This window comes from Acomys minous (genome assembly GCF_964271855.1).
Source record: "Acomys minous genome assembly, chromosome: 18".
NCBI lineage: Eukaryota > Metazoa > Chordata > Mammalia > Rodentia > Muridae > Acomys > Acomys minous.
Genome location: NC_140501.1, coordinates 54,474,576 through 54,497,180, shown reverse-complemented (window position 1 = coordinate 54,497,180; position 22,605 = coordinate 54,474,576). Strand labels below are relative to the sequence as shown.

The window sequence follows — 22,605 nt, the reverse complement described above, 5'->3', positions numbered from 1 at the left end:
CTAGTATTTTGTTTTCTTATTGCAAATTTACATACAGTTATTATCTTTTACTGTTCAAAGAGCCTTCTATACTGCACTTTTTTGCTAACCCTTGTCCCCTTTCTTTCATGTCCATGGTAACACCGTTCTCCGGAACTCAGGGGCCAGCCGAAGGTAAGAATTCTTCACAGGATGTTTGTAGCGATTCCTGTGCACATCCCTGAAGTACTGGGCATTTTCTTCCTCAAACTGAAAACTCTTCTCCCTGCAGCCTTATGAAAGCAGTGTAAGCTGTTGGCTGTCTCAGGACTGCAAAGCTGCTTATTGGCACAGATTGGGCTGGAGGGTTGTAGAGAGCAGTGTGCTCTGGCCAGCTCTGCCTAGTCTCTTAGCAACCCAACACGGATTCCTTGTGTGCCATAGATTAGCATGAAACTGATTGTTCCAGACTGTGGTAACCCTGGGCCAGTCCAACTCATCTTGCTCTTAGGCAGTTGGAGATGCTTTGCCAGACCGTTGGTGTCCTGATGGAGCCCTGATGATGGGCTCCAGCTTCCTCTCCGGGCTGTACTTGCATCTCACACTGAAGTCAAATTCTGAGACTACCCTTGGAATTTATTTTAAATTGCATTTTTTAAATTAAATTTTTTTTGTGTGTATAATGCACATCCCACAGCATGCCCATAGTGTATGTGCAGAGGTCAGTGGACAACTTTCAGGCATTGGTTCTTTTTTCACACTACATGATACCAGGGATTGAACTCAGGCTTGGTGGCAGTCCCCTTTACCCACCGAACTAACTTTTGTGTAGGAGTGTTGGCTTCTTTGTCTCCTGAGGGTCTTTAAGTTTTTTTTTTTTTTAAGATTATTTATTTTATGTGGTTGAGTGTTTTGTCTTCCTGCATGTATGTGCTCACTGAGTTAAGACAAGGATGTGGGATCCCCTGGGGTGAGAGTTACACATGGTTGTAAGTTACCATAAAGGTGCTGGGAACACTGTCCTCTGAAAGAGCAGTAAATGCTCTTAACTGCTGAGCCCCTATGGGTCTTATTCTAACCGGTCCTCTGAGTCAGCATGAATCCTGCTTTTAACTGAACAGTTCTCTGAAGCTACTTGGAACTTCCAGGAACTCAGTTTGTCCACATTCTTGGGCTTGTTTTTTTTTTTTTAAACAGCCTGTGGTTGAGCTGTAACTCTGTGCTGTTACTGTTGCTGAAATATGTGTACACATACCTTTTGGGATCCCTAATGACCTTATGGGACCACTGGTCTCCTTATGTTTGTGAACTTGGCCTCATTTCTGCTATGAAAGGGTGTTGGGTTAATTTTGCTTTTTATTGGAGCAGAAGACGGAGACCAGCAAAGATGTGAGGAAACCACTTCACAGCATTAAAACTTGCCATGTTTTATTCTGTGAACTGCTCTCACTGCTTAGAGAAAATGTTTTGCAGACAAAAAACTCTGCTAGGGAAGCCCACATCCTTAACTGATTGCTTCCTCTGAGGGGGGAAGCATAGTTGACAAACTGGAGACCTTCATTTATTTATTTTAAAATGTATTAATTTACTGTGTGTGTAGACTCCCACATGCCTACCCTGCCGTGTGTATGCTATGTCAAGCACTTAGTGGTCAAGGGACAATTTTGGGGGATCAGTTCATTTCTTCCCACCAGGTGAGTCCTGGAGAATTGAGCTCAGGTCATCAGTCTTGGTGGCAAGCACCTCTACCCTCTGAGCTATCTCACTAGTCCTATTTTTATTTTATATTTTTATGTTGAATTTGTTAATGTGAATATTTATTTCTTTTGATTTAAAGAACTAATACTTATTTAGAAAAAAAGGAACAAGGGAGGGCAGTGGGGGAGGGGAAATTAAAACAGCATATGCATGAAGTGACACAAAGCCAGAATGAAATCCATTGCTTTGTATGCTCACCTAAATAATTTATAATACAAAGTGAATGCTGGGTATGGGGTGCTGCACACCTTTAAGTCCAGCAGTTGGGAGGCAAAGGGAGGTGAATCTGGGAGTTTGAGGTCAGCCTAGTTTCAGAACAAAACAAAAACTAAAAAAGCTCAAATTCAAGAAATAGTATAGTAGTTGCTGCTTTAATGGAAAGCCCAAAACCCACGAAAACCACTCAGATGAAAGGCCTGCTCCCTACCAAACCTAATTTCCAACTTGCACGTCAATGAAGTAGTTTAGTTCATCTGACTAATTGTTGGGGACCAAACTTGCTGCCTTGTACATATTAGACAAGTGCTAAGCTATACCCAAGCACATTCCTAGCTATTCAACAAACTGTTTTCTTTCTTTTTTTTTTTTTTTTTTTTTGGTTTTTCGAGACAGGGTTTCTCTATGTAGCCTTGGCCATCCTGGACTCACTTTGTAGACCAGGCTGGCCTCGAACTCACAGCGATCCGCCTGCCTCTGCCTCCCGAGTGCTGGGATTAAAGGCATGCGCCACCACGCCCGGCGAGAGTAACAAACTGTTTTCTAAGGAAGCTAAGCATATTCATTAGCAAGAGAAGCAAACATAGTCTCTTGAAGCTAGTGTCCACAGCACCATGTTTGACAAAGGGAGCAGGCCCTAAAACTGCAATAAGATACCAGCTACTTAAACTGCTGCTATCAGATGCATTTGACAGTTGTTTGTATAAAATACTCATTAATTTGGATCTGTGAACGGAGCATGCATGAATATAGTATGATTGTTATCTGACTTCATGAATTTTGGGCTAGAAGATTTTTGTAATATTTAAAAAAAAAACCTTAAATCCTGTTTCTCAGTCCTGGCTACTTTAAAAAAAAAGATTTATTTATTAATACATAAACAGTTCTCTACCTGCAGGACAGAAGATGGCATCAGATCACATTATAGATGGTTGTGAGCCACCATATGGTTGCTGGGAATTGAACTCAGGTCCTCTGGAAGAGCAGGCAGTGCTCTTAACCTCTGAGCCATCTCTCCAGCCCGATTTCTGTAATAATTTAAAAAATTGCTAAAACTTAAAGGGAGCTACTTAGTGTTTTTGGTAAACAAGAACTACTGCTTACTAGTCTCCAGCTTTGTGTTCAGCTGTGGCACTTCTGTAAACAGAAGTCCCTGTATCTCTCAAGTTTTCTTTCTTTGTTTTGCTATGTGTCTTAGTTAGGGTTATGGTTACTGCAATGAAACACCATGACCAAAAATCAAGTTGGGAATCAAAGGGTTTATTTAGCTAACACTTTCACAGTGCTATTCACCACCAAAGAAAGTCAGGATAGGAACGTAAACGGGGCAGGAACATGGAGGAGTGCTGCTAACTGGCTTGCTTCCCCTGGCTTGCTCAGCCTGTTTCTTGTGGAACCCAGGACCGTAGCCCGGGGATGGTCCCACCCATAATGGGCTGGATCCTTTCCCATTGATCAGTAGTTGAAAAAATGTTTTAGAGCTGGACCTGTGGAGGCGTTTCCTTAACTGAGCTTCTTCCTCTTTGATGACTCTAGCTTGTGTCTAGTTTGGCACAAAACCAGCCAGTACAACTGACCCTTGTCAGCTTGACACACAAACACATCACTATTAAGCCACAACCCTTCCTTTCTTATCCATCCCCAGTTCTCACATTAAACACACAAATAACTTAAAAGTCCCACAGTCATTACAAGTTCAAACACATTAAAAATTTTAGTTTCTTTAAAATACCCAATCTCTCTAAAAATCCAAAATTCCTTTGAAAAATTCAAAGTCTTTCAGCTGTGAGCTCCTGTAAAAATCAAAATTCAATTAATTACTTTCTTACTTCAAGAGGGAAAAACCAGGGCACAGTCAATCAAACCAGAGCAAAACCAAACTCCAACTGTGTAAACAACACGATGTTTAATGTCTGGGATCCATTCAGGATCTTCTGGGCTTTTCTAAGGGGCTTGGGTCACTCCCTGTGCTCTGCCCTCAGCAGCACACACAGCTTGTCTTCCAGGCTCTGGCTGACTCCACTCTGCTGCTCTACTGTCCTTGGTGGTCATTTACTGGGGTCCTCTGCTGCAACTGGGCTGCACTTTCAGCAATGTGGGCTCTTCATGGTGCCAGGCCTCAACTTCTCTGCATGACCCCTTCATTCCTGGGCCTTCAGTTGCTACTGAGGATGCACCTGCACTAATGGCCTCTCCTGGCCTCTCCCAGAGCCAAGCCTCAGTTGCTTTCAATGACCCCTTCATGCTTTCAAAACCAGTATCATCTGGTGACTTTTACACCACAAATTCTGATGCCAGCATGAGATATAACCTCGGGCAGTTCTGGAACACAGCTTTTCTGTGCTCTCAGAGAACACTTTCCAGAAGATCTCATCTCAGTGTTGCTGTCCTCAGAACCACTATTTCTTAGTTCCAGCAACACAAAAGTCTCACTTCAGTAGTGCTGGTCCCTTCTTAATTGTGGCTGACTCTATCCCCAGCTGACCAGAATGACAGAATCTTAATTCAAAATAGCAAACAGCCCGATAGCGTCTTTAAATTTCCCTCTGAAACTTCATAAGCCAGGCCTCCATCTTCTGCACGGCTGTCAGCATTCTTGTCTTCCAGGCTCTAGAGAACACTGAGCTCTTAACATTCAATGGCTCTTCTAGCCCCAAATTTCAAAGCCCTTCCATAATCCTCCTAAAACATGGTCAGGTCTGTCATAGCAACACCCTACTCCTGGTACCAACTTGTCTTAGTTAGCCCATAGTGGGCTAGGCCCTCCCTGTTTGATCAGTAATTGAGAAAATGCCTTACAGCTCTTTCCTTTCTGATCACTCTAGTTTGTGTCAAGTTGACACAAAACCAGCCAGTACAGAAAGGTAAGTGCTGGCAAACTTGGGTAGATACTTTAAGTGGAAGAGAAAGAGAGAGACAGAGAGAGAGAGAGAGTGACTGAGAATATTAATTAATTAGAAATTAGGAAAAACCAGGGGGCTAGAGAGATGGCTCAGAGGTTAAGAGCACTGCTTAACTCTTCCAAAGGTCCTGAGTTCAATTCCCAGCAACCACATGGTGGCTCACAACCATCTATAATGAGATCTGGTACCCTCTTCTGGTGAACATAATAAATAAATGTTTAAAAAAAAAAGAAAAAAAGAAATTAGGAAAACCCAGAAAACCGACTAACCAATCAGTAAAAACAAACTTTCTTTTTATAACCACACACACACAGTTGCTGTTGGCATATTGTCTCACATGCTTCCTTTTTGCTTATCATTGCAGATGGTTTTCCATGTAGGATGGATCTGTATCACACAGTTGTCACTGTGGGATTGGGCATCACTAACCCCTATTCTTTGGCATTAAGTATTGGTATTTATCTGAGGGGTGGGCAGCTGAAATCTGAGGGGTGTAGCCCAGGCTGGCCTGAAATTTGGCTATCCTACTTCAGACTCATGGGTGCTAGAATTACAGGTTTGTGCCATCTGGCCTGGCTAGTAAGTTGGATAACAATGCTATGCATGATTATAATGGCACCATGTGATGTTAAAGTTTGTTCTTCATGCACTCTTTTGTGTTCCCTCTGCAACAGATATTTGCTTATGATCACTGTTTCTGGTCCATGGATGAATCTGTTCGAGAGAAGTATGCAGGTAACTGAGCACAGTTTTCTGTGCATTTAGTAACATGGAAGCATTTGGGTGGGTGTGCTCTCCATCCACTACCAATGTATCATTTGGTGTAACTTCTAAACAGTGTCTAGGCAGCCCCAGCATTTGTTTATGAAAGGTTTTGTGCTGTCTGGGAACAGAGAGACTGCAGTGTGATGTTCTTGGTGTGAAATGGCTATAGGTTCTCATAGAAACCATCTCTCATCCATGTCATGGGACTAGGATGATGGCAATATCATAGGCATGTAGGCCCTCATGATATTTTTGTGGTCTAGAGGGCTCTGGTATAAGGCTGGAGGAGTCCCACAGGGGAGTCCAAGTGCTAGTCCTTAACCTCTGTGATGCTTGCTAATTCTCCAGGCCTGCCAGAGCATCTCTCTTCCCTCTGTACCACAACCCCTCTCAGTTTCCTTTTGCCCTTGTTCTACTACCTTCCCAGAGATAACTATCTCATCCTCATTTCTCCATGTGGGTGCTGAGAATTGAACCCAGGTCCTCCGCAAGAACAGCAGATGCTCTTAACTTATGAATCATCTCTCAGCCCCTATTTCTAGGGTTTCACTCCCTGTTCCAACTGTTGTAAATTGTATGTTGTGTAACTTGAAATTTTTATGAGGAAAAAGAGAGCAATTGATGTGCATGATTTTTTTTTTAACTCTAGGACATTCTGAATAAAAGCATGATATGTAGTTAAATTCAGGCACATCTAGGTCCTAAGTTTAAATATCAGATGTTTAGGGCTGGTGAGATGGTTCAGACGGAAAGGTGCTTGTACCAGGCCTGATGATCTGAGTTTAATCTCCAGGTCCCACATAGTAAGAACCAGTTCCTAAAGTTGTCCTCTGACCTCTACACACGTGGCAACACACACACACATATGACTCATATACAATAAATAGAAATTGTTGAATCTTAATTGTTGACTGTAAAATAAGCAGCTCTTGAGCTCTGCGTTGCATGGCTTGATTTGGGTGTCTTTGTTGAAGCATGTTTACATAGAACCCTTGGCTGACTCAAAATAACCTGTGGGACAGGAGCTTTTGGAAGCATCTATCAACCTTAAAAACTCTCTTTGGGGATAAATAAGGAGATTGGGTTTTATTTTGTTTTGTGATTTTTGTTTGCTTTCTTATTTGTTCTTTGCCATTAAAATGTTTTCTGTCCTTCAGGTCAAGATGATGTTTTCAAGTGCCTTGGAGAGAACATCCTTCAGAATGCATTTGATGGCTACAATGCCTGTATCTTTGCCTATGGACAGACAGGTAATGTGAGCTAGCATATATACTCGCACATTTGGGCATCCCTCCATGAAGTAGAAGATGAAGCCATGCTTACTGGGCCACACTGCTTGCTTACTTATCCTGTGTTAGTTTCCCTCACGGATGCTGAAATTGGCAGTGGGATGTTTTCTAAGACAGTGCAGTAAAACTAGGATTAAAATACTTTTTCTTTTTGATTTATTTCCCCCTGTGTGAATTTTATTATTTTGTTATTGTTGTTGTTTTTTGAGACAGAGTTTCTCTGTGTAACAGCTCTGGCTGTCCTGGAACTCGCTCTGTAGTCCAGGCTGGCCTCGAACTCACGGAGATCTACCTGCCTCTGCCTCCCAAGTGCTGGGATAAAAGGCGTGTGCTACCACCACCCGGCCCCTGTGTGAATTATTATTGCTGCTGTTGTTGTCGTCCTCTTCTTCTTCCTCCTCTTTATCATCGTCATCATCATATTATTATTATTCTTAATAATTTGCAGAGCTACAACCATTGAGCTTATTATTAGCTGTGTCTGTATGTTGCAGTGCTTAAAGGATCATGACAGAATACCAAAAAGAAACAAACTGTGGGGCTGAAGAGATGCCTCAGTGATTAAGAACACTTGTTGCTCTTCCAGAGGACTAGGTTCAACCTCCAACATCTACATGGCAGCTCACAACCACTTGCAACTCCAGTTCCAGGAGACCTGACACTCTTTTCTGGCCTCTGCAGGCACCAGGCATGCAGATGGTGTATAGATATGTGGGCAGAACACCCATACGCCTTGAGTAAAAACTAAAAGAAAAAAAATTTTTTTCCCCAAGACAGGGTTTCTCTTGTAGTCCTGTCTGTCCTGGACTTGCTTTGTAGACCAGGCTGGCCTCAAACTCACAGAGATCAGCCTGCCTCTGCCTCTACCACCATGCCTGGCAGAAAAAATATTTTTAAAAGAACACACTTGTTAATATCTTGTCATAACTGGTAAAGACTTTAGACTTTTATACTTTGTAATTAAAGAAAGAAACCCAATTTAAAGTGAAACTAGTTGCTTTCATAATAGTTCATCATGTGACTTGTCCAACTGTACACTGTTCTTTTTTTGTTGTTGTTTTGTTTTGTTTTTTTCAAGACAAGGTTTCTCTGTGTAGCCTTGGCTGTCCTGGACTCACTTTGTAGACCAGGCTGGCCTCAAACTCACAGCAATCCACCCGCCTCTGCCTCCTGAGTGCTGGGATTAAAGACGTGCACCACCATGCCCGGCTGCACACTGTTCTTTATACAACAGTGTTTATGATTGGGTTGGGCAACATGTGTTGTATCCACAAGAACAGAAATTCTGAGCCAGGCAGTGTCAGCTCCTCTCCTGCCCCTTTTTTCCAGGTGGAACTTTCTGCCTCATCATTTCCTCACTGTAAAATGTTCACACTTCAGATCTTCCCACAGGATTGGTATGATGAATTACCCTGTGCTCACTTTAGGAAGGAGCTGCAAAGTTGGAAATAGCAGTTTTAGGTATTGTGACAGGTGACACAGCAGCAACTGGTGAGGTTGAAAGCACACAAATATTGCAAAGCCGTTTTGTACTGGGAGGGGCAGATTATACCTCAGTGCCATGTGTTGGTTCCCAGCAGTAGGACTGTGATAATTGAATCTTTCCCCTTTTCATTTGTCTTTGTTTTCTGGTCAGTCTGTCTGTCCTTCTGTCCTTCCTTTACTTCTTTCTTTTGATAGGATCTCCTTCTATAGCCTAGCCTGGCTTTGACCTTAGTACCCTCTTGCCTCAGCCTCTCGAGTGCTGCCTTTATAGGTGTGCACCACCACAGCTGGCTTCTGAGCCCTCTTCAGTGATGCGTTTCTGTTACAATGGAGAAAATGCATGTATCTTAGCGGAAGATTATTGTTGGTTCCCTGCACTATTCCTGTCTTTTGTGCCTTGATTTCAAAAGTTAGGAATATTTATATAACAGTATTGTCTGTCTGTCTTTTATTGTTTGTTTGTTTGTTTGTTTTAGATAGGCTATCCAGTAGTAGAGGCTGGCTTTGAACTCCTGATCCTCCTTTCTCTGTCTCCTGAGTGCTGGATTAGAGGTATGAGCCACCGTGCCTAGCAAGTTTTTATTTCTAGACCATGTTTACTTTTGTTTAACACAGGAAATAGAAAGCTTCTGTATGTTCCATTCTTACTATGTTTAGATACATTTCTTACTCTATTCACATATATACTTATTATATTTTGTGCATTTTTCTAAGTCCTAAGCATATACTGTAAGTAGTAGAAAGAGAGTTAGCTGCCTTTAAACTTCTCCAAGGACTGATAATAGCTGCTTTTTTGTCTTTCAGGGTCTGGAAAGTCTTACACCATGATGGGCACTGCTGACCAACCTGGATTAATCCCCAGACTTTGCAGTGGACTCTTTGAACGAACCCAGAAAGAGGAAAATGAAGAACAGAGCTTTAAAGTCGAAGTGTCCTACATGGAAATTTATAATGAAAAAGTCAGAGACCTTCTTGACCCCAAAGGGTAATGGATGCTTGAGTGCTGTGGCTTTCTTGAAACAGACATAATAGGTTGGCTTCAGAGAAGTTTGTAATTGAACTGTAGTCAAGAATGATCTAGCCATGCTGTTTGTGATTTATGTTTACATGGACCAGCTTCCCACAGTCAGTTCTGGGTCATTAGAGCTGGCAGAGTGATGACGCAGGTCTGCACTTGTGTCTTACTGCCTCTCCTCTTATCACTCAAAGCCACAGACAAAACAGGGGTGGCAAGAGTCTTCATTTAGTACAAGTATGACTGAGCCTTTCAATGATTCAGCCTCTTTTAAAAAAATTTTTTTTTACAGATTTATTTATTATATGTACAGTGCTCTGCCTACATGTATGCCTGCACACCAGAAGAGGGCACCAGATCTCATTATAGATGGTTGTGAGCCACCATGTGGTTGCTGGGAATTGAACTCAGGACCTTTGGAAGAGCAGCCAGTGCTCTTAACCTCTGAGCCAAATCTCCAGCCCTAATTTTTTTTTTTTAAAGGCAATACATTTTGGATTTCCGTGGCTGGTTCCAGGAGTGAAGTGAGAGGAGAGGTTGGAACATGGTCTTAAAATAGCTAATCTTTAAGCCCCCCTCCTCTCACCTTGGGGTAGAAAATGACCATGACTTCATGGGGTTGACTTTGAAAGAACAGTTTCAGAGCGTAAGGATACCCTCAGAATTGCTCTGCTCGCCCTGTAGCCAGGAGGAGGATGAGGAGAGTGAGAAGTAGTTGAAGAACCTGTGCACTGCAGAACAGGGAAGATGGGGGAAGGAGAGTGGGAAGCAATGACTGTGGCTGTGGCTGGTTCATGTGAAACCACATTAGACAGGTTAGAGAGCCATGTGGGCTGGGCTTGCAGCCCAGGAGGGGATAGTGAGCTAAGTCTAGATGAAGAAGGTGGTCCAGGAAAGATGATGTGAGAGGCAGAGAATCCTAGTGAGGCTCAATCAAGAGCAAACACATCTCAGTGCCGCACAGCTATCTTTCTTTAGCCAATATGGTCTTCAGGCTGGAGCTTGAATTGATACTGATACATCTGTTCAAACCTTACCTACCATTACCTACCATCGACTATCAAGTCACTCTTTTTTTGTTTTTGATTTTTTGAGACAGTGTTGCTCTGTGTAGCCCTGGCTGTCCTGGAGTGAAGACCAGGCTGGCCTCGAACTCACAGAGATCCATCTGCTTCAGCCTTCTGAGTGCTGGGGTTAAAGGCATGTGCCACCGTGCCCAGCTATCAAGTCGTTCTTATATTTCAGGCCTCATGCAGTTTAGAGGAAGAGCCCGTAGTATGAAGAGAATGCGTTTTGCAAACAAGTTAGAGCAGCATTCAGTCTGCTTTTCACTTGGGAGAGGTGCTAATACGAAACAGTGCAGAAAGAGAGAGATGGCGTTTCCCAGAGCCAAGAGAGGGTTCCATAGAAGTGCTTGATGGTTTCTGTGCTAAGTAGGAGGTGAGAACAATTAGTGTGTAGGCCCAGCCTGTGGAAGTGTATGAATGTCACCCAATTACAGGATGATCAACATTTAGTGTAGCTGGAGGGTGGGGTGTATAGAAGGAGGCCAGGGATGAGTGGTCATGGCTCGGGCACTCATATTTTGCTCACTGTGCACTTTCAAAATTCTGTCTTCACTGCTTTTCTTGTATTTTGACCTCTGTGAAGATGGCCACTGTCTCAGACCGAGACTTCTCATAAACAGTAAACCGGCTGGCTTCATTGCTGTTCATACTTGTGTTTTGTATCACTAGTGGACTGGCTTGATGTTTGCTAGTTAGATGTTTTTAGTCTTTAGTGGTTTCTTGTTAGTTTGGCACGTGATTTAGTGCTCAGCACATGAGCTTTAGAGTCTCACAGCTCAGGATCCCGGTCCTCTTGCTACTGTCTGAGCAAGTTTCTTATACTTTCTAGGAGAGCTACACAGGGAATGAATGATGTTTATCACATAGGATCCTCAGGTCTGTTGTGGAGATTGAACGTATGATGAGCCCAAGGTCTCAGGACTTGTGGCACACAGTAAGCGCTCAACACGTGCTAGCTATGGTTTTTCTTATGAAATTTTCTTGAGGATTAAAAAAAATTGTTCCCATTGTTTTAATGTAAAAACTTTTATTTACATGTATGCCTGTGTGTCTGAATATGTATGCACTGTGGCGGTCAGAAGAGGATATGAGGTCCGCTGAAGTTGGAGTTACAGGTAGTTTTGAGCAGTCTGATGTGTAGTGAGGACTGAATTCCAGCCCTCTGCAAGAACAGCAGCACTCTGAACAGCTGAGCCATCCCTCCAGACCCTAGGAACATTTCTGTTTCTGAAAAGTCAGAGTAGTTGGATTAAAAGTTTTAAATAAGATTTCATTTCAATCAGAGTATTTGAGAAAACTTCATTTTAAAAATTCAAGCACTGATTTTATTAATCCAGTGACTATCATGCATAGAAATGTAATCTTGTTGATTTGCTTGAGGCCTAATATACTGTAAATACACTGCCTTTAAGAAAAAGGAGCCAGGCCGGCGGTGGTGGCGCACGCCTTTAATCCCAGCACTGAGGAGGCAGAGGCAGGTGGATCTTTGTGAGTTCAAGGCCAGCCTGGTCTACAAATTGAGTCCAGGACAATCAAGGCTACACAGAGAAACCCTGTCTCAAAAAACCAAAAAAGGAAAAGAAAGAAAAAGAAAAAGAGGCTGGGAAGGCTGGAGAGATGGCCCAGTGATTAAAAGCACTGGCTGCTCTTCCAGGTACCCAGATGGTACCTCATATTGTCTGTAACTCTAGATCCAGGAGAGCCAGTGTTCTTTTCTGGCTTCTGTGATCACCAGGCATGTAAATGGTTCACAGATGTAGATGCTGACAAAATTCCTACACATTAAAACCATGTGTTGGGGGAATACTGAGGAGACAGCTTAGTAATCTCAGTATTGAGGAGGCAGAGACAGACAGGCATGTCCCTGAGGCTAACAGGCCAGCTGGCCTAGCCAGTCATCAAGTTCCAGGGCCCAGTGAGACCCTGTCTCAAAAGGTAATGCGGAAAGCATCTGAAGAATGACACCTGAGGTCAACCTCTGGCCTCCATAGGTGCACACCTATTCACATGCATGCGTACACACAAATGAACCATGTACACATACTCACCAGAAACATATATACACACACACATATTTTTAAAAAGGAAAAATAAAAGGCTAAAGTTAATAGTGGACTATGTCCTAGTGTAAGAGGTGAGCAGCCATCCAAATCTTGTGCTGTGCCTACTGTAGCTGAAGTCACACAGTATTACGTGTCATCATTTGCATTCCTGTCCATTTGTAAGTTGAACGTAGAGTGCTAGAGATTCTAAGTCAGCTTAGGAAATGCTGAGCTGTGGTCCATTTGCTGGACAGCAGTGAAGCTCTTAGATGGCAGAGCCATTTCCTGCCCTCCACTCTGCTCAACTATCCATTTACTCATCCTGTGCCTTTGCTCGCTTCCCATGTGGTGGATGAAGTGAAGTGGATATGGTTTCAGGTTCCCCGTGATCTCAGGCTGTGTGTTTATCACCGTTCCTTCTATCCTCTCCCTGCTGTTTGTTACTCCTACTCTGTCTCCAAGTCCCACTGTTCTGCTCTTACCTGTGTTCTGTCTCTAGGACCTGCTGTTACCTCTGCTCCAAGTACTACAAGTCTCCAAGCCCTGCAGGCCATACCTTGCAAGTCCTTGTTGGCACCTTAGTTCTGTTTCTACATTGTTAGCCAAGTGTGTCAAGTCTCTGAGTGACTCTTAGGTGCCAGGGATTGTACTAGGAACTATAGGCCCCAAACTAATTTTTGTTTGTTTGTTTGTTGTTTGACAAATGGTTTTTCTGTGTAGCCTTGACTATCCTGGACTCGCTTTGTAGAACTCACAGTGATCCACCTGCCTCTGCCTCCAAGTGCTGGGACTAAAGGTGTGCGCCACCACCGCCCAGCCCCCCAAACTATTATTAACACAAGGCATTCTTTTCCTCTAGAGCCCAAAGTCTGTTCTGCTAATACATTCCGACCCACGGGAGGGATGAGCAGTGTGAGACAGGACAGTAGGCGGGAACAGATTATAGAGAAGTGTGGGACTCAGACTGTGGAGCAGGAACCTTATACAGTAGCACCAAAAACAATCACCTGGGATTTTATTTTAGCAAATATTCCTCTTAAAAGTAGTTTTAATTTTATTTATAGATTATAGTGGGATATTTTGGGCTATGTAGACACTATGGAATGGCTTCCTTGATCTAATTATGTGTTAACCTCAATTGTCATTAATTTTGGTGTTGTATGAACAAATGAAACCCACCCCAGAAAAATTGAAATACAATTTACATGATGACTGACTATAGTCACTATCCTGTTTGTGGGTCTCAGGATTTGCCCCTACTGGCTGAAACTTGGTGCCCTTTAGCCAGTGTCTGGATAGGTGTTCTAGGTATTCGCTTGAAACATTGAGAGTGCCACAGCTCCATGTCTGCGGGGAGGGTTGTTTTAGAAAATCAGTGAACAAGCCAGGCGTGGTGGTGCACACCTTTAATCCCAGCACTCGGGAGGCAGAGGCAGGTGGCTCGCTGTGAGTTCGAGATCAGCCTGTTCTACAATGTGAGTCCGGGACAGCCAAGGCTACACAGAGAAACCCTGTCTCGGGAAAAAGAAAAAGAAAAAAAGAAAACCAGTGAACAGTAACTTTTTTGTTTTTGTTTTATGAGTCTTTTGTGCATTTATTGAAACAGTTATACTTCCCCCTTTCCTCTAGTGGGTCAGTGTGATAAAGTGTGCCGACCCCCTTGTTAGAACAAGTCAAATAAGCTCACTATTGTGTCTAAATCACACTGAGAGCCCTTTGTTGTCTTTGCTTCTTTGTTCACAGCTGAGCTGGGCCTGTGGATTTTCTCTCTTGTGCCATTAACACTTACAGAGCTGAGCTGTCTTGGGGCTGGTTCTGTGATATGACAAGGAGATTGTTGGCATTTATGGGACTCTGCATTCTTTGTGCTAGTAAATAGACTTCCCACGCTTACCCTTCTGAGGGATGTGGTAAAATACCACATCGTCAAGATTTTCTTTTCAGCAAGGATTTTAAAGTTAGGTTGAAATCTTTGTGAGATCCAGTGAGCTGCTCTTCTTTATTAGAGGGCAGGGGTCTCTCTTAAAGTGTGTGTATGTATCTGTGAAGCACAGGTGAGGCCTTCTAAACATAGGCAGTCACTAATGCATCGTGTCTCCGTCGTGAACAGAAGCCGTCAAACATTGAAAGTGAGAGAGCACAGTGTGTTGGGACCCTATGTGGACGGACTTTCTAAACTGGCTGTCACAAGCTACAAGGTAACAACAACCTTTATGTAAGCTGCTTCAATTTACTGTCATTTTGGCTCATTACCTTTTCTTATTTTTTAAATAGATATTTAAATTTTTTTATTATTTTATTATTTTAATTTTATGGGAATGAGTGTTTTGCTTGCATGTGTGCTTGTGCACTGGTGTGTGTGCACTGTGTCTGGCCCTCCGAGGCCAGAAGAGGGCATTGGATCTCCTAGAACTGGAGTTAAAGAGAGCTTTGTGAGCTGCTATGTGGGTGCTGGGAGTTGAACTCAGGCTTTCTGGAGCCATCTCCAGCCCTGGGTTATATTTTTAGAATTAAATTTACAATATCATCATTTAGTAACTCATTTTCTACAAGTCTTCAGAGTGAGAGGCAGGTTAGTCAGTAAATGTCAGCTAAGTACAATGAGGCCTCTGGATCATCAGAGCTAATGGATCCAGAATGGGCTTGTGAAAGTTCTGGAAAATGTTTTGCCTATGGCAATATTTTTGTAGCTAATGATTTTACTTTGAGAATATTTGTGGTATTGCAATTTACTAAATATCATTTTTTAATGTATCCAGCAAAAGTTACATGACTTACAAAAAATTTCTGTATGTTTGGTAGCTTTAGGATTGTGTTGAAGTATATACATCATAAAAGCATAACAGAATTTAAGTCTTGTTTTTGTTTGGGTTATTACATGTTCTGTTGTTATGCATCCTTAGCGCCTAGGAAGTGGCTGGTGAATGATGGGTGCTTCAGTATGCATATGAGTGAAAGGGTCAGAGAAGAAGCAGTGATTTAAACAAAGCTTTTCTGTTAAAGAAGTCTGAAATCGGCACTCTCAGGCTGGTGTCACAGCTCCAAGCTGTTGGTAGGGACCTCAGGTTCTTCCCTACCCCACAGGGAGATGCTGGAATGCCTGTGCTTTCCTAATGCCTCTTACCATAGAGATATGGTGACATGCCTGCTTCCATTAAGGAGGATCACCCAGATGGTCTGTGTTACACTTTAGTTCATCTTGTGGCTAGGCTGGGCTGCAAAGACATCTGGGAAATGGAGCCTCTTGGCTCTGGCACAGCAAACTTAATGGGAGAGAGGGCTCCTTGACTGGAAAGAATACCGGGTAGTGGGAGGCAGCTGGATAGCACTTTCACATACTCCATCTCTCTGATTCCTCGTTTCACAAATCCTTGTGGAGGACTTTGCTATGTGCGTGTATTTATTCACTGTTGTTTACGGTACAGGGGTTAGACCCCAGAACTCAGGCATGCTAAGCTATGGCACTCCTCCTGGGCTCATTCCCAGCCCGGGAAATGATAGTTTGTGTTGTAATTAATGAAGCTAAGCTCAGATTGCTTCAGTCACTGTTTCAGAACTTGTAGCTTTTTGGGGGTTCTTTTTGTCTTACTTTAGATGACCTAGAACTCTTGCATAGACCAAGCTGGCCTCAAACTCCCAGGGACCCCCTTGCTTTGCTTCCTGAGTGCTGGGATTAAAGGTTTGTGCCAGCACATCTGGCCCTAGAGCTTATAGCATTTGGAAAAACTGAGCCAGCCCTGATGCCACAGGCCTTTAATCTCAGCTCTTTAGGAGGCTGAGGCAGTAGGATAGACAGTTCAAGGTCTGTTTGGGCTACAGAATGAATTTAAGGCCAGCTTGAGCAACTTACTTAGGCCCTGCCTCAAAAAAATAAAAATAGAGCTAGAGATTGCTCAGCGATTGAACATTTGTGCAGCAAGTACAAGGCCCTTGGTTCAGTCCCCAGAACTGTGTCCCCCTCAAATCATAGCAACTTTCCTAGAATTCCCAGATTTATGTTAATTTTTTAAAAAGCAGTGCTATCAAACATATACCTGATGTGTTTGGGTGAAAGGGTTAAAATATTTTCTTTTTCCTTTTATATAATTTGTTTTAGTAATAAATTTGTATTGCTTTTACAATTAAATGCTGTTCCTCCTCCACTTCCTCTTCCTCCTCCTCCTCCTCCTTCTTCTTCTTTAGTTACTTAAAAGTATTGTTTCTAATGCTGTGTATGGCACACCCGTGGACGCAGACACAGGAGAGGATCCGAAGTTTGAGGCCAGCTTGGGCTACATAATAAATTTGGGGTACCTTGTAAGATCTTATTTGTGGGTTGAGGGAGCCTAGTTTCTAGACTTTTCTGTGTCAAAGCTGCCAGTTGCTTCTGGGTCTGCAGTGAATAATGTGCTCTAGCTGGCCCTCAAATATAGTGTGGGCTCTTGTATTCTCACTGAAAGACAAAATGTAGCCTCTAAAAAATGGAGAGTTATGTAGTGTGGGAGAGTGGTCATGGTTATTTACAAATAATGAGATGAGTGCCTGTGATCTGTCTCCACTTAGGACATTGAGTCTCTGATGTCCGAGGGCAACAAGTCTCGGACGGTTGCTGCAACCAACATGAATGAGGAAAGCAGCCGGTCCCATGCAGTCTTCAAGATAACCCTGACACATACTCTGTATGATGTGAAGTCTGGGGTGAGTGCTTCTGAAATGATCATGGTGTAGTCCAGTAGTTCCCAAACTTCCTAGCACTGTGACCTTTAGTACAGTTCCTCATGCTGTGCTGACCCCCAGCCATAGAATTATTTTCACTGCTACTTGATAAATGTAATGTTGCTACTGTTATGAATTGTAGTGTAAATTTCCAATATGTGACTCCCAAAGGGGTTGTGACCCACAGGTTGAGAACTGCTGATTTAGCCTGTTCTCTCTGATGCTAGTTGAGTTGAAGGCCTAGTCCAGACTGTTGGTCAGGTTTCAGGACAGAAGGTTCTGACAAGAACAGAAGCTGCTATACTGTAGTTGCAGTGCTGTCAGAACACCCCAAGAAGGCTAGTGATCTACAGCAGCTCTAGGAATCACTCCTGAAACACAAGGGTCACACATTGCTTATTGCTTCAGTCAGGAATAAAGAAATTGCTCCTGTCAGCACAGCTGCCTCTTAGCATCCGGAAGATGTAAGAATGCCCTGGGAAACCTCAGGCTTCATGGCTTGCCTGATGGTGCTTGACTTCTGCTTTCCAGTCTTTAGCAAGAGGGTCTGAAGGAGCTTGAGTCGTACTCTGAGGCCTGACTGCAAGCGGGGCTGAAGTTACACAAGCTGCTCACCTGGCCCGGCCATAGCAGCTGTGCACTTTATACCCTGATGGCTGATTTCATCAAAGAAACCTTTGCTGGGATAACTGCTGCTAAACAGTCATGAGGTCAAGGAGCAGTTGGCACGGGGGAAGCATGCCTTAAACCGTTAGAGTGCATAGGGTGCCCTTCGAGCGTTTGCTGGGGCCTCTGGCCTGTTGGGGCCATTTTTGCTGACTCACTCATGTGCATTCTCTCCCCTCATGTGAAGATTGACTTATGGTGCCCATCTCGCAGGACCTCAGTTTTGAATACAAGAAGTCAAAGTAACCTGGCAAAGTGCTCCATGTTGGCAGGATTCTCCTTTACTGAAAAGTCACTTTTTTTCCCTTAATGTTAAAACCAAAAAATTTTTGTTTTTGATTTCATTTTCAGAGTAAAGCAAAATATAGCAAATACCATACTGAAGACTTTCTTTTTTTAAAATCAAAAGTATTTTTTATTTGGGAAGCAAACTATCTCTCTGCTATGTTTATCTTATGGAGATATGTAAATGTATTTTTGCAGTGCTGAGAACAGAACCCCAGGGCCCTCTGCATGTCGAGTAAACACTCTGCCTTGAGCTACTTTCTCAGCCAGAAGATAACATAGATTTTATCTATCTATCTATCTATCTATCTATCTATCTATCTATCTATCTACTTTTTGCATTTTTGAGACAGGGTTTCTCTGTGTAGCCTTGGCTTTCGTGGACTCACTTTGTAGACCAGGCTGGCCTCGAACTCACAGAGATCCACCTGCCTCTGCTTCCTGAGTACTGGTATTAAAGGCATGTGCCACCACACCTGGCTGATAACAGATTTTTAAAGGACAGCTTCCACAGTGCTTGGGCCTGCAGCCTTTGACATCCTTTCTTATGTTTCTGTTTTGCTGATGAAGTCAAATATAAGGCTGTCACATGTTTGTGATCTGGTGGAGGAAAACTGCCACTAAGACCACAGCTGATGTTAGAAAATTAAGCTGGTCATCTGAATAAGATGAAAGTGTTTAGAAAATGTTTTAGACTTTTTCAACAATTTTGTTACACAATAGTCAGATTAGTGTTTTTTTAGAGGCTGGGGAGATGGCTCAGGGGCTAAGAGCACTGTCTGTTCTGCAAAAAGACCCAGGTTCAATTCCCAGCACCCACATATCAGCTCACAACTGTCTGTAATTCCAGTTCCAAGGGATCTAATGGCCTCAACCAGTGCAAATAAAGCAAAATTAAATAAATTGGTCTTTTAAAAAATAATGTTTTTTAATATTAGCCTAGAATGTAACCATATAGTTTCAGGATTATTGGCTAATATTTATGAAATTTTAAGCACAGCTTCAAATCATTAAATTTTTCATCTTATAAGCATTAATAATGCTTATAATAAATAATGCTTATAATAAAAATGTCCCATTTTACAGCATTTTCCTGAAGTCATCAACCCCCTTGTTTACTAACAACTGATTTAGCAAAAGATGTAAGTTTTGTGTTAGGTGGTGGTTTTCTGCAGTGTTTAGTAGTAGAAAAATACTTTGGCAGTAATGACAGATAACTTTAGAAAAGACTCGAGACAATAAGCCATTCAAGGGAGTTAGCCTGTTTTTAGCATTCATTAGCCATTTCCTAGCATGTGTTGATTTTCTTTGCAGACATCTGGAGAGAAAGTGGGCAAGCTGAGCTTAGTGGATCTAGCTGGCAGTGAACGAGCCACGAAAACCGGAGCTGCGGGCGACAGGCTGAAGGAGGGCAGCAACATCAACAAGTGAGCTTTCCAGAATCACATTCTTGAATTGCCTTATGAAGCTGATAGGAAAATAGGGAACATCTGTGCTTATTGGAGTAAGATGATTCTGGAATGATTGAGGAATGGATGAATAAGCAGTTTTGATTTTTTTTTTTTTCCTAGTGTTTCCCATGGGCCCAGGCTCATTTTCTCATCTTTGGAGTTGTTTGATGGGGCTGGAGAGCACAGCCCTCAGTCAAGTCAGGGCTTTTAAACTATGGCCCTATTGCCATTGGGCTTAGATAACTCCTTTTCCTGGGGTTGGAGGATGCTATGCATTGTGGGATGTTTGATAGAATCTCTGGTGTCCACTCACATAAGGGATATTAATATCCACTGACCCTCCCTTGACCCCAGTTGTGACAACCCAGCCTCTTCCTTGTGACTTGCTGTTACCTATGGACCTCAGTCATCCTCCACTTGAGAACCCCTGGACTGTGCTATAGACAAAAACCAGTGGCTGTCCGTCTCTGAGAAGCTCTTAGCTGTGTGGATACTATATGCCAGTGACATTGGGCTGTCCCTTGTCTGATGTTGTGTTTGTCAGAATCTCAGAAGCAAGACGTTATGAAGTAATGTTACACTTGCCAGCTCTGTCACATAAGTAGTTCTCCCTCAGGCTTCCTTCTCCTCTGGGCTCCCACAGCCAAGAGGCGAGACATTAGTGAGCAAGTGGGGACTATGGAACACTTACCCAACACTGGGGTCTGTTGTGTAGATGTCAGCTTGTTAGCACTATTGCTTTAATCAAATTTTACAGTGGGCATCCTTCTTGAAGGTGTCTGTTGCTTATATTATCTTCACCTGAAGTTTTCCAGTTCATATATTTTAGCTGCAAAATAAGAGAGGTAAGCAGTGCTAAATGTTTTTATTGTTTCAAGTAGCCCAGGTGGACGGAACCCTGAGCTCAGTCTTCAGATCAGACAGGAGAGTGCTGACCTCAGCACTCCTCACATGCAGGCAAGGGCACCTTGCTGTCCATTCTTGCAACTAATGTGACATTTGATATGTTCTGGCTTAGATAACTATGGTTTTTGTTCTATGCAGGTCCCTCACAACCCTGGGTCTGGTTATCTCGGCCCTAGCTGATCAGGGTGCTGGCAAAAACAAAAATAAATTTGTTCCCTATCGGGACTCAGTTCTCACATGGCTGCTTAAGGTGAGTAATTTTCTTTGTCCTTTGTTAGTGTCTTAGTTAGGGTTTCTATTGCTTTGATGAAACACCATGACCAACAAGCAAGTTGAGGATGAAAGGGTTTATTTGGTTTACACTTCCACATTCTTGCTTGTTAGCAAAGGAAGTCAGGAACTCAAACAGGACAAAGTCTGGAGGCAGGAAGGCATGCAGAAATCATGGAGAGGTGCTGTTTACTGTCTTGTTCTCATAGCTTGCTCAGTCTGCTTTCTTACATAACCAGGACCACAGCCCAGGTATAGCCCCACCCATAATGGGCTGGACCCACCTCCATTTGATCACTAATTGAGAAAATGTCTTACAATTGGACCTTGTGGAGACATTTTCTCAACTGAGGCTTCTTCCTCTCTGATGACTCTAGCTGTGTCAAGTTGACACACACCCAGCCAGGACAGTTAGTATACTTCTGTAGTTGGCAGAAAGGAAGAATAAAAAGCAGGCCAATCTCTTCCAGGTACCTTTTCTACATCTGTTCAGATGTATAGCTTTTAGGCTATTTGGACAGTTTGAATTTTCAGAAGCAAGTGCCATTGTTTTTGCTAGTGTTGCTGTTCTTATCGTCCACAACCTGCATAGGAAGGGGTTGTTGAACACACAGTGGCCCCTGGGAATTTTGGGGGCAGAAGGACCAATTGCTAAGGGGGCAGTATGGTCACTCATCATGTCCACTGCCTGACACCCTGCTCTGAGCTGCTCTGCCCTGCTAGTTCATAGACAGACACCTTTGTTTGGTAGCCTTGGACTTATTTTTTGTCTCATTCCACCCCCACCACCACCCCCCGAGCCTTTGGTTTTTTTCCTGTTGCAAAGCTTCTGCTGAATGGAGTGTAGAGCACACAGCCATTTTTCCACTAGTGTGGACAAGGAACAGAAATGTGGAAAGAAACCTCTATGAAGTGCCATGAGGAAACAGGAGGAAATGGAGACCCTCACCCTCAGTGAGAGGAGAGCATAGAGGGTTATCTTACAAGTTTGTTGGTGATTTCACAGTGGACAGGTCCCCTGGGGTCTTCCTGGAGGTGGTGTGGGCAGTGGACAGCAGGCTGGGTATTAGAGTATGTACACTAGGTGACAATATTGTAAAGGTGTCAGCTTCTGCCTTTTTAATACTCTCCATGGTCCATTGAAACAGGGAAGTGGGCACTGGAGAGGTGGCACATGGTTAAGAATGGGCTCACTCTTCTAGAGGTCCTGAGTTCAATTCCCAGAATTTATGTAGCTCGGTTCATAGCTGCCTATAACTCCAGCTCTAAGGGATCTGACACCCTTTTCTGGCCCCCAAAGGTGCTGAACTCACCTGCATAAAACTATACAGAGACACACACAATTAAAAACAAGGAAATAACTTTTCGTGCCTGGCTTAGTATAGTGATAGCTCATTTTCTCGTTGGTAAGAGTGTATTGTACTTATAATTTCTTACTATAGGGAAACAGGGGCCCCAGGGAGCTGAGTAAAGGGTGCCACTGTTGACTGACTCACTGGGTTTAGAGATCAGCCTTTACCAAGAGAAATACTTTCTTCTGACTGAACACACTCAGGGTTCTCCCCCCCACCCCCACCCCCAAGACAAGTTTCTCTGTGTAGCCCTGGCTTCCTGGAACTCACTCTGTAGACCAGGCTGGCCCAGGCAGAGATTTGCCTGCCTCTGCCTCCTGAGTGCGGTGTCCGCCACCACTTTCACCCAGCTACACTCAGGGTTCTTCACATCCTTTCTACATAAAACTCTGAAAACCTTTGAAACATCATTTACATAACTACACAAAGTTCTACAAAAATGTAGTCCTAAAATTGGGTACATTGCTTCAATAGAAAATAAA

At 43.1% G+C, this 22,605-nt stretch overlaps 1 protein-coding gene across 3 annotated transcripts in view; it reads left to right on the top strand.

The window, feature by feature from the left end:
- The window catches only part of KIF13B (kinesin family member 13B), a 154,317-nt gene that overhangs the window by 54,953 nt on the left and 76,759 nt on the right, over positions 1 to 22,605 (top strand). For 2 of the 3 annotated variants that reach the window (XM_084767180.1, XM_084767179.1), the window contains exons 3-10: positions 141 to 153; positions 5,510 to 5,570; positions 6,758 to 6,850; positions 9,179 to 9,359; positions 14,609 to 14,696; positions 17,041 to 17,175; positions 19,459 to 19,571; positions 20,640 to 20,751. In XM_084767180.1, coding sequence (XP_084623306.1) covers positions 141 to 153; positions 5,510 to 5,570; positions 6,758 to 6,850; positions 9,179 to 9,359; positions 14,609 to 14,696; positions 17,041 to 17,175; positions 19,459 to 19,571; positions 20,640 to 20,751 — 796 coding nt within the window. Of the gene's footprint in view, positions 1 to 140; positions 154 to 625; positions 680 to 5,509; positions 5,571 to 6,757; positions 6,851 to 9,178; positions 9,360 to 14,608; positions 14,697 to 17,040; positions 17,176 to 19,458; positions 19,572 to 20,639; positions 20,752 to 22,605 lie in introns of those variants that run through there. The other variant, XM_084767181.1, reaches the window with a different exon arrangement.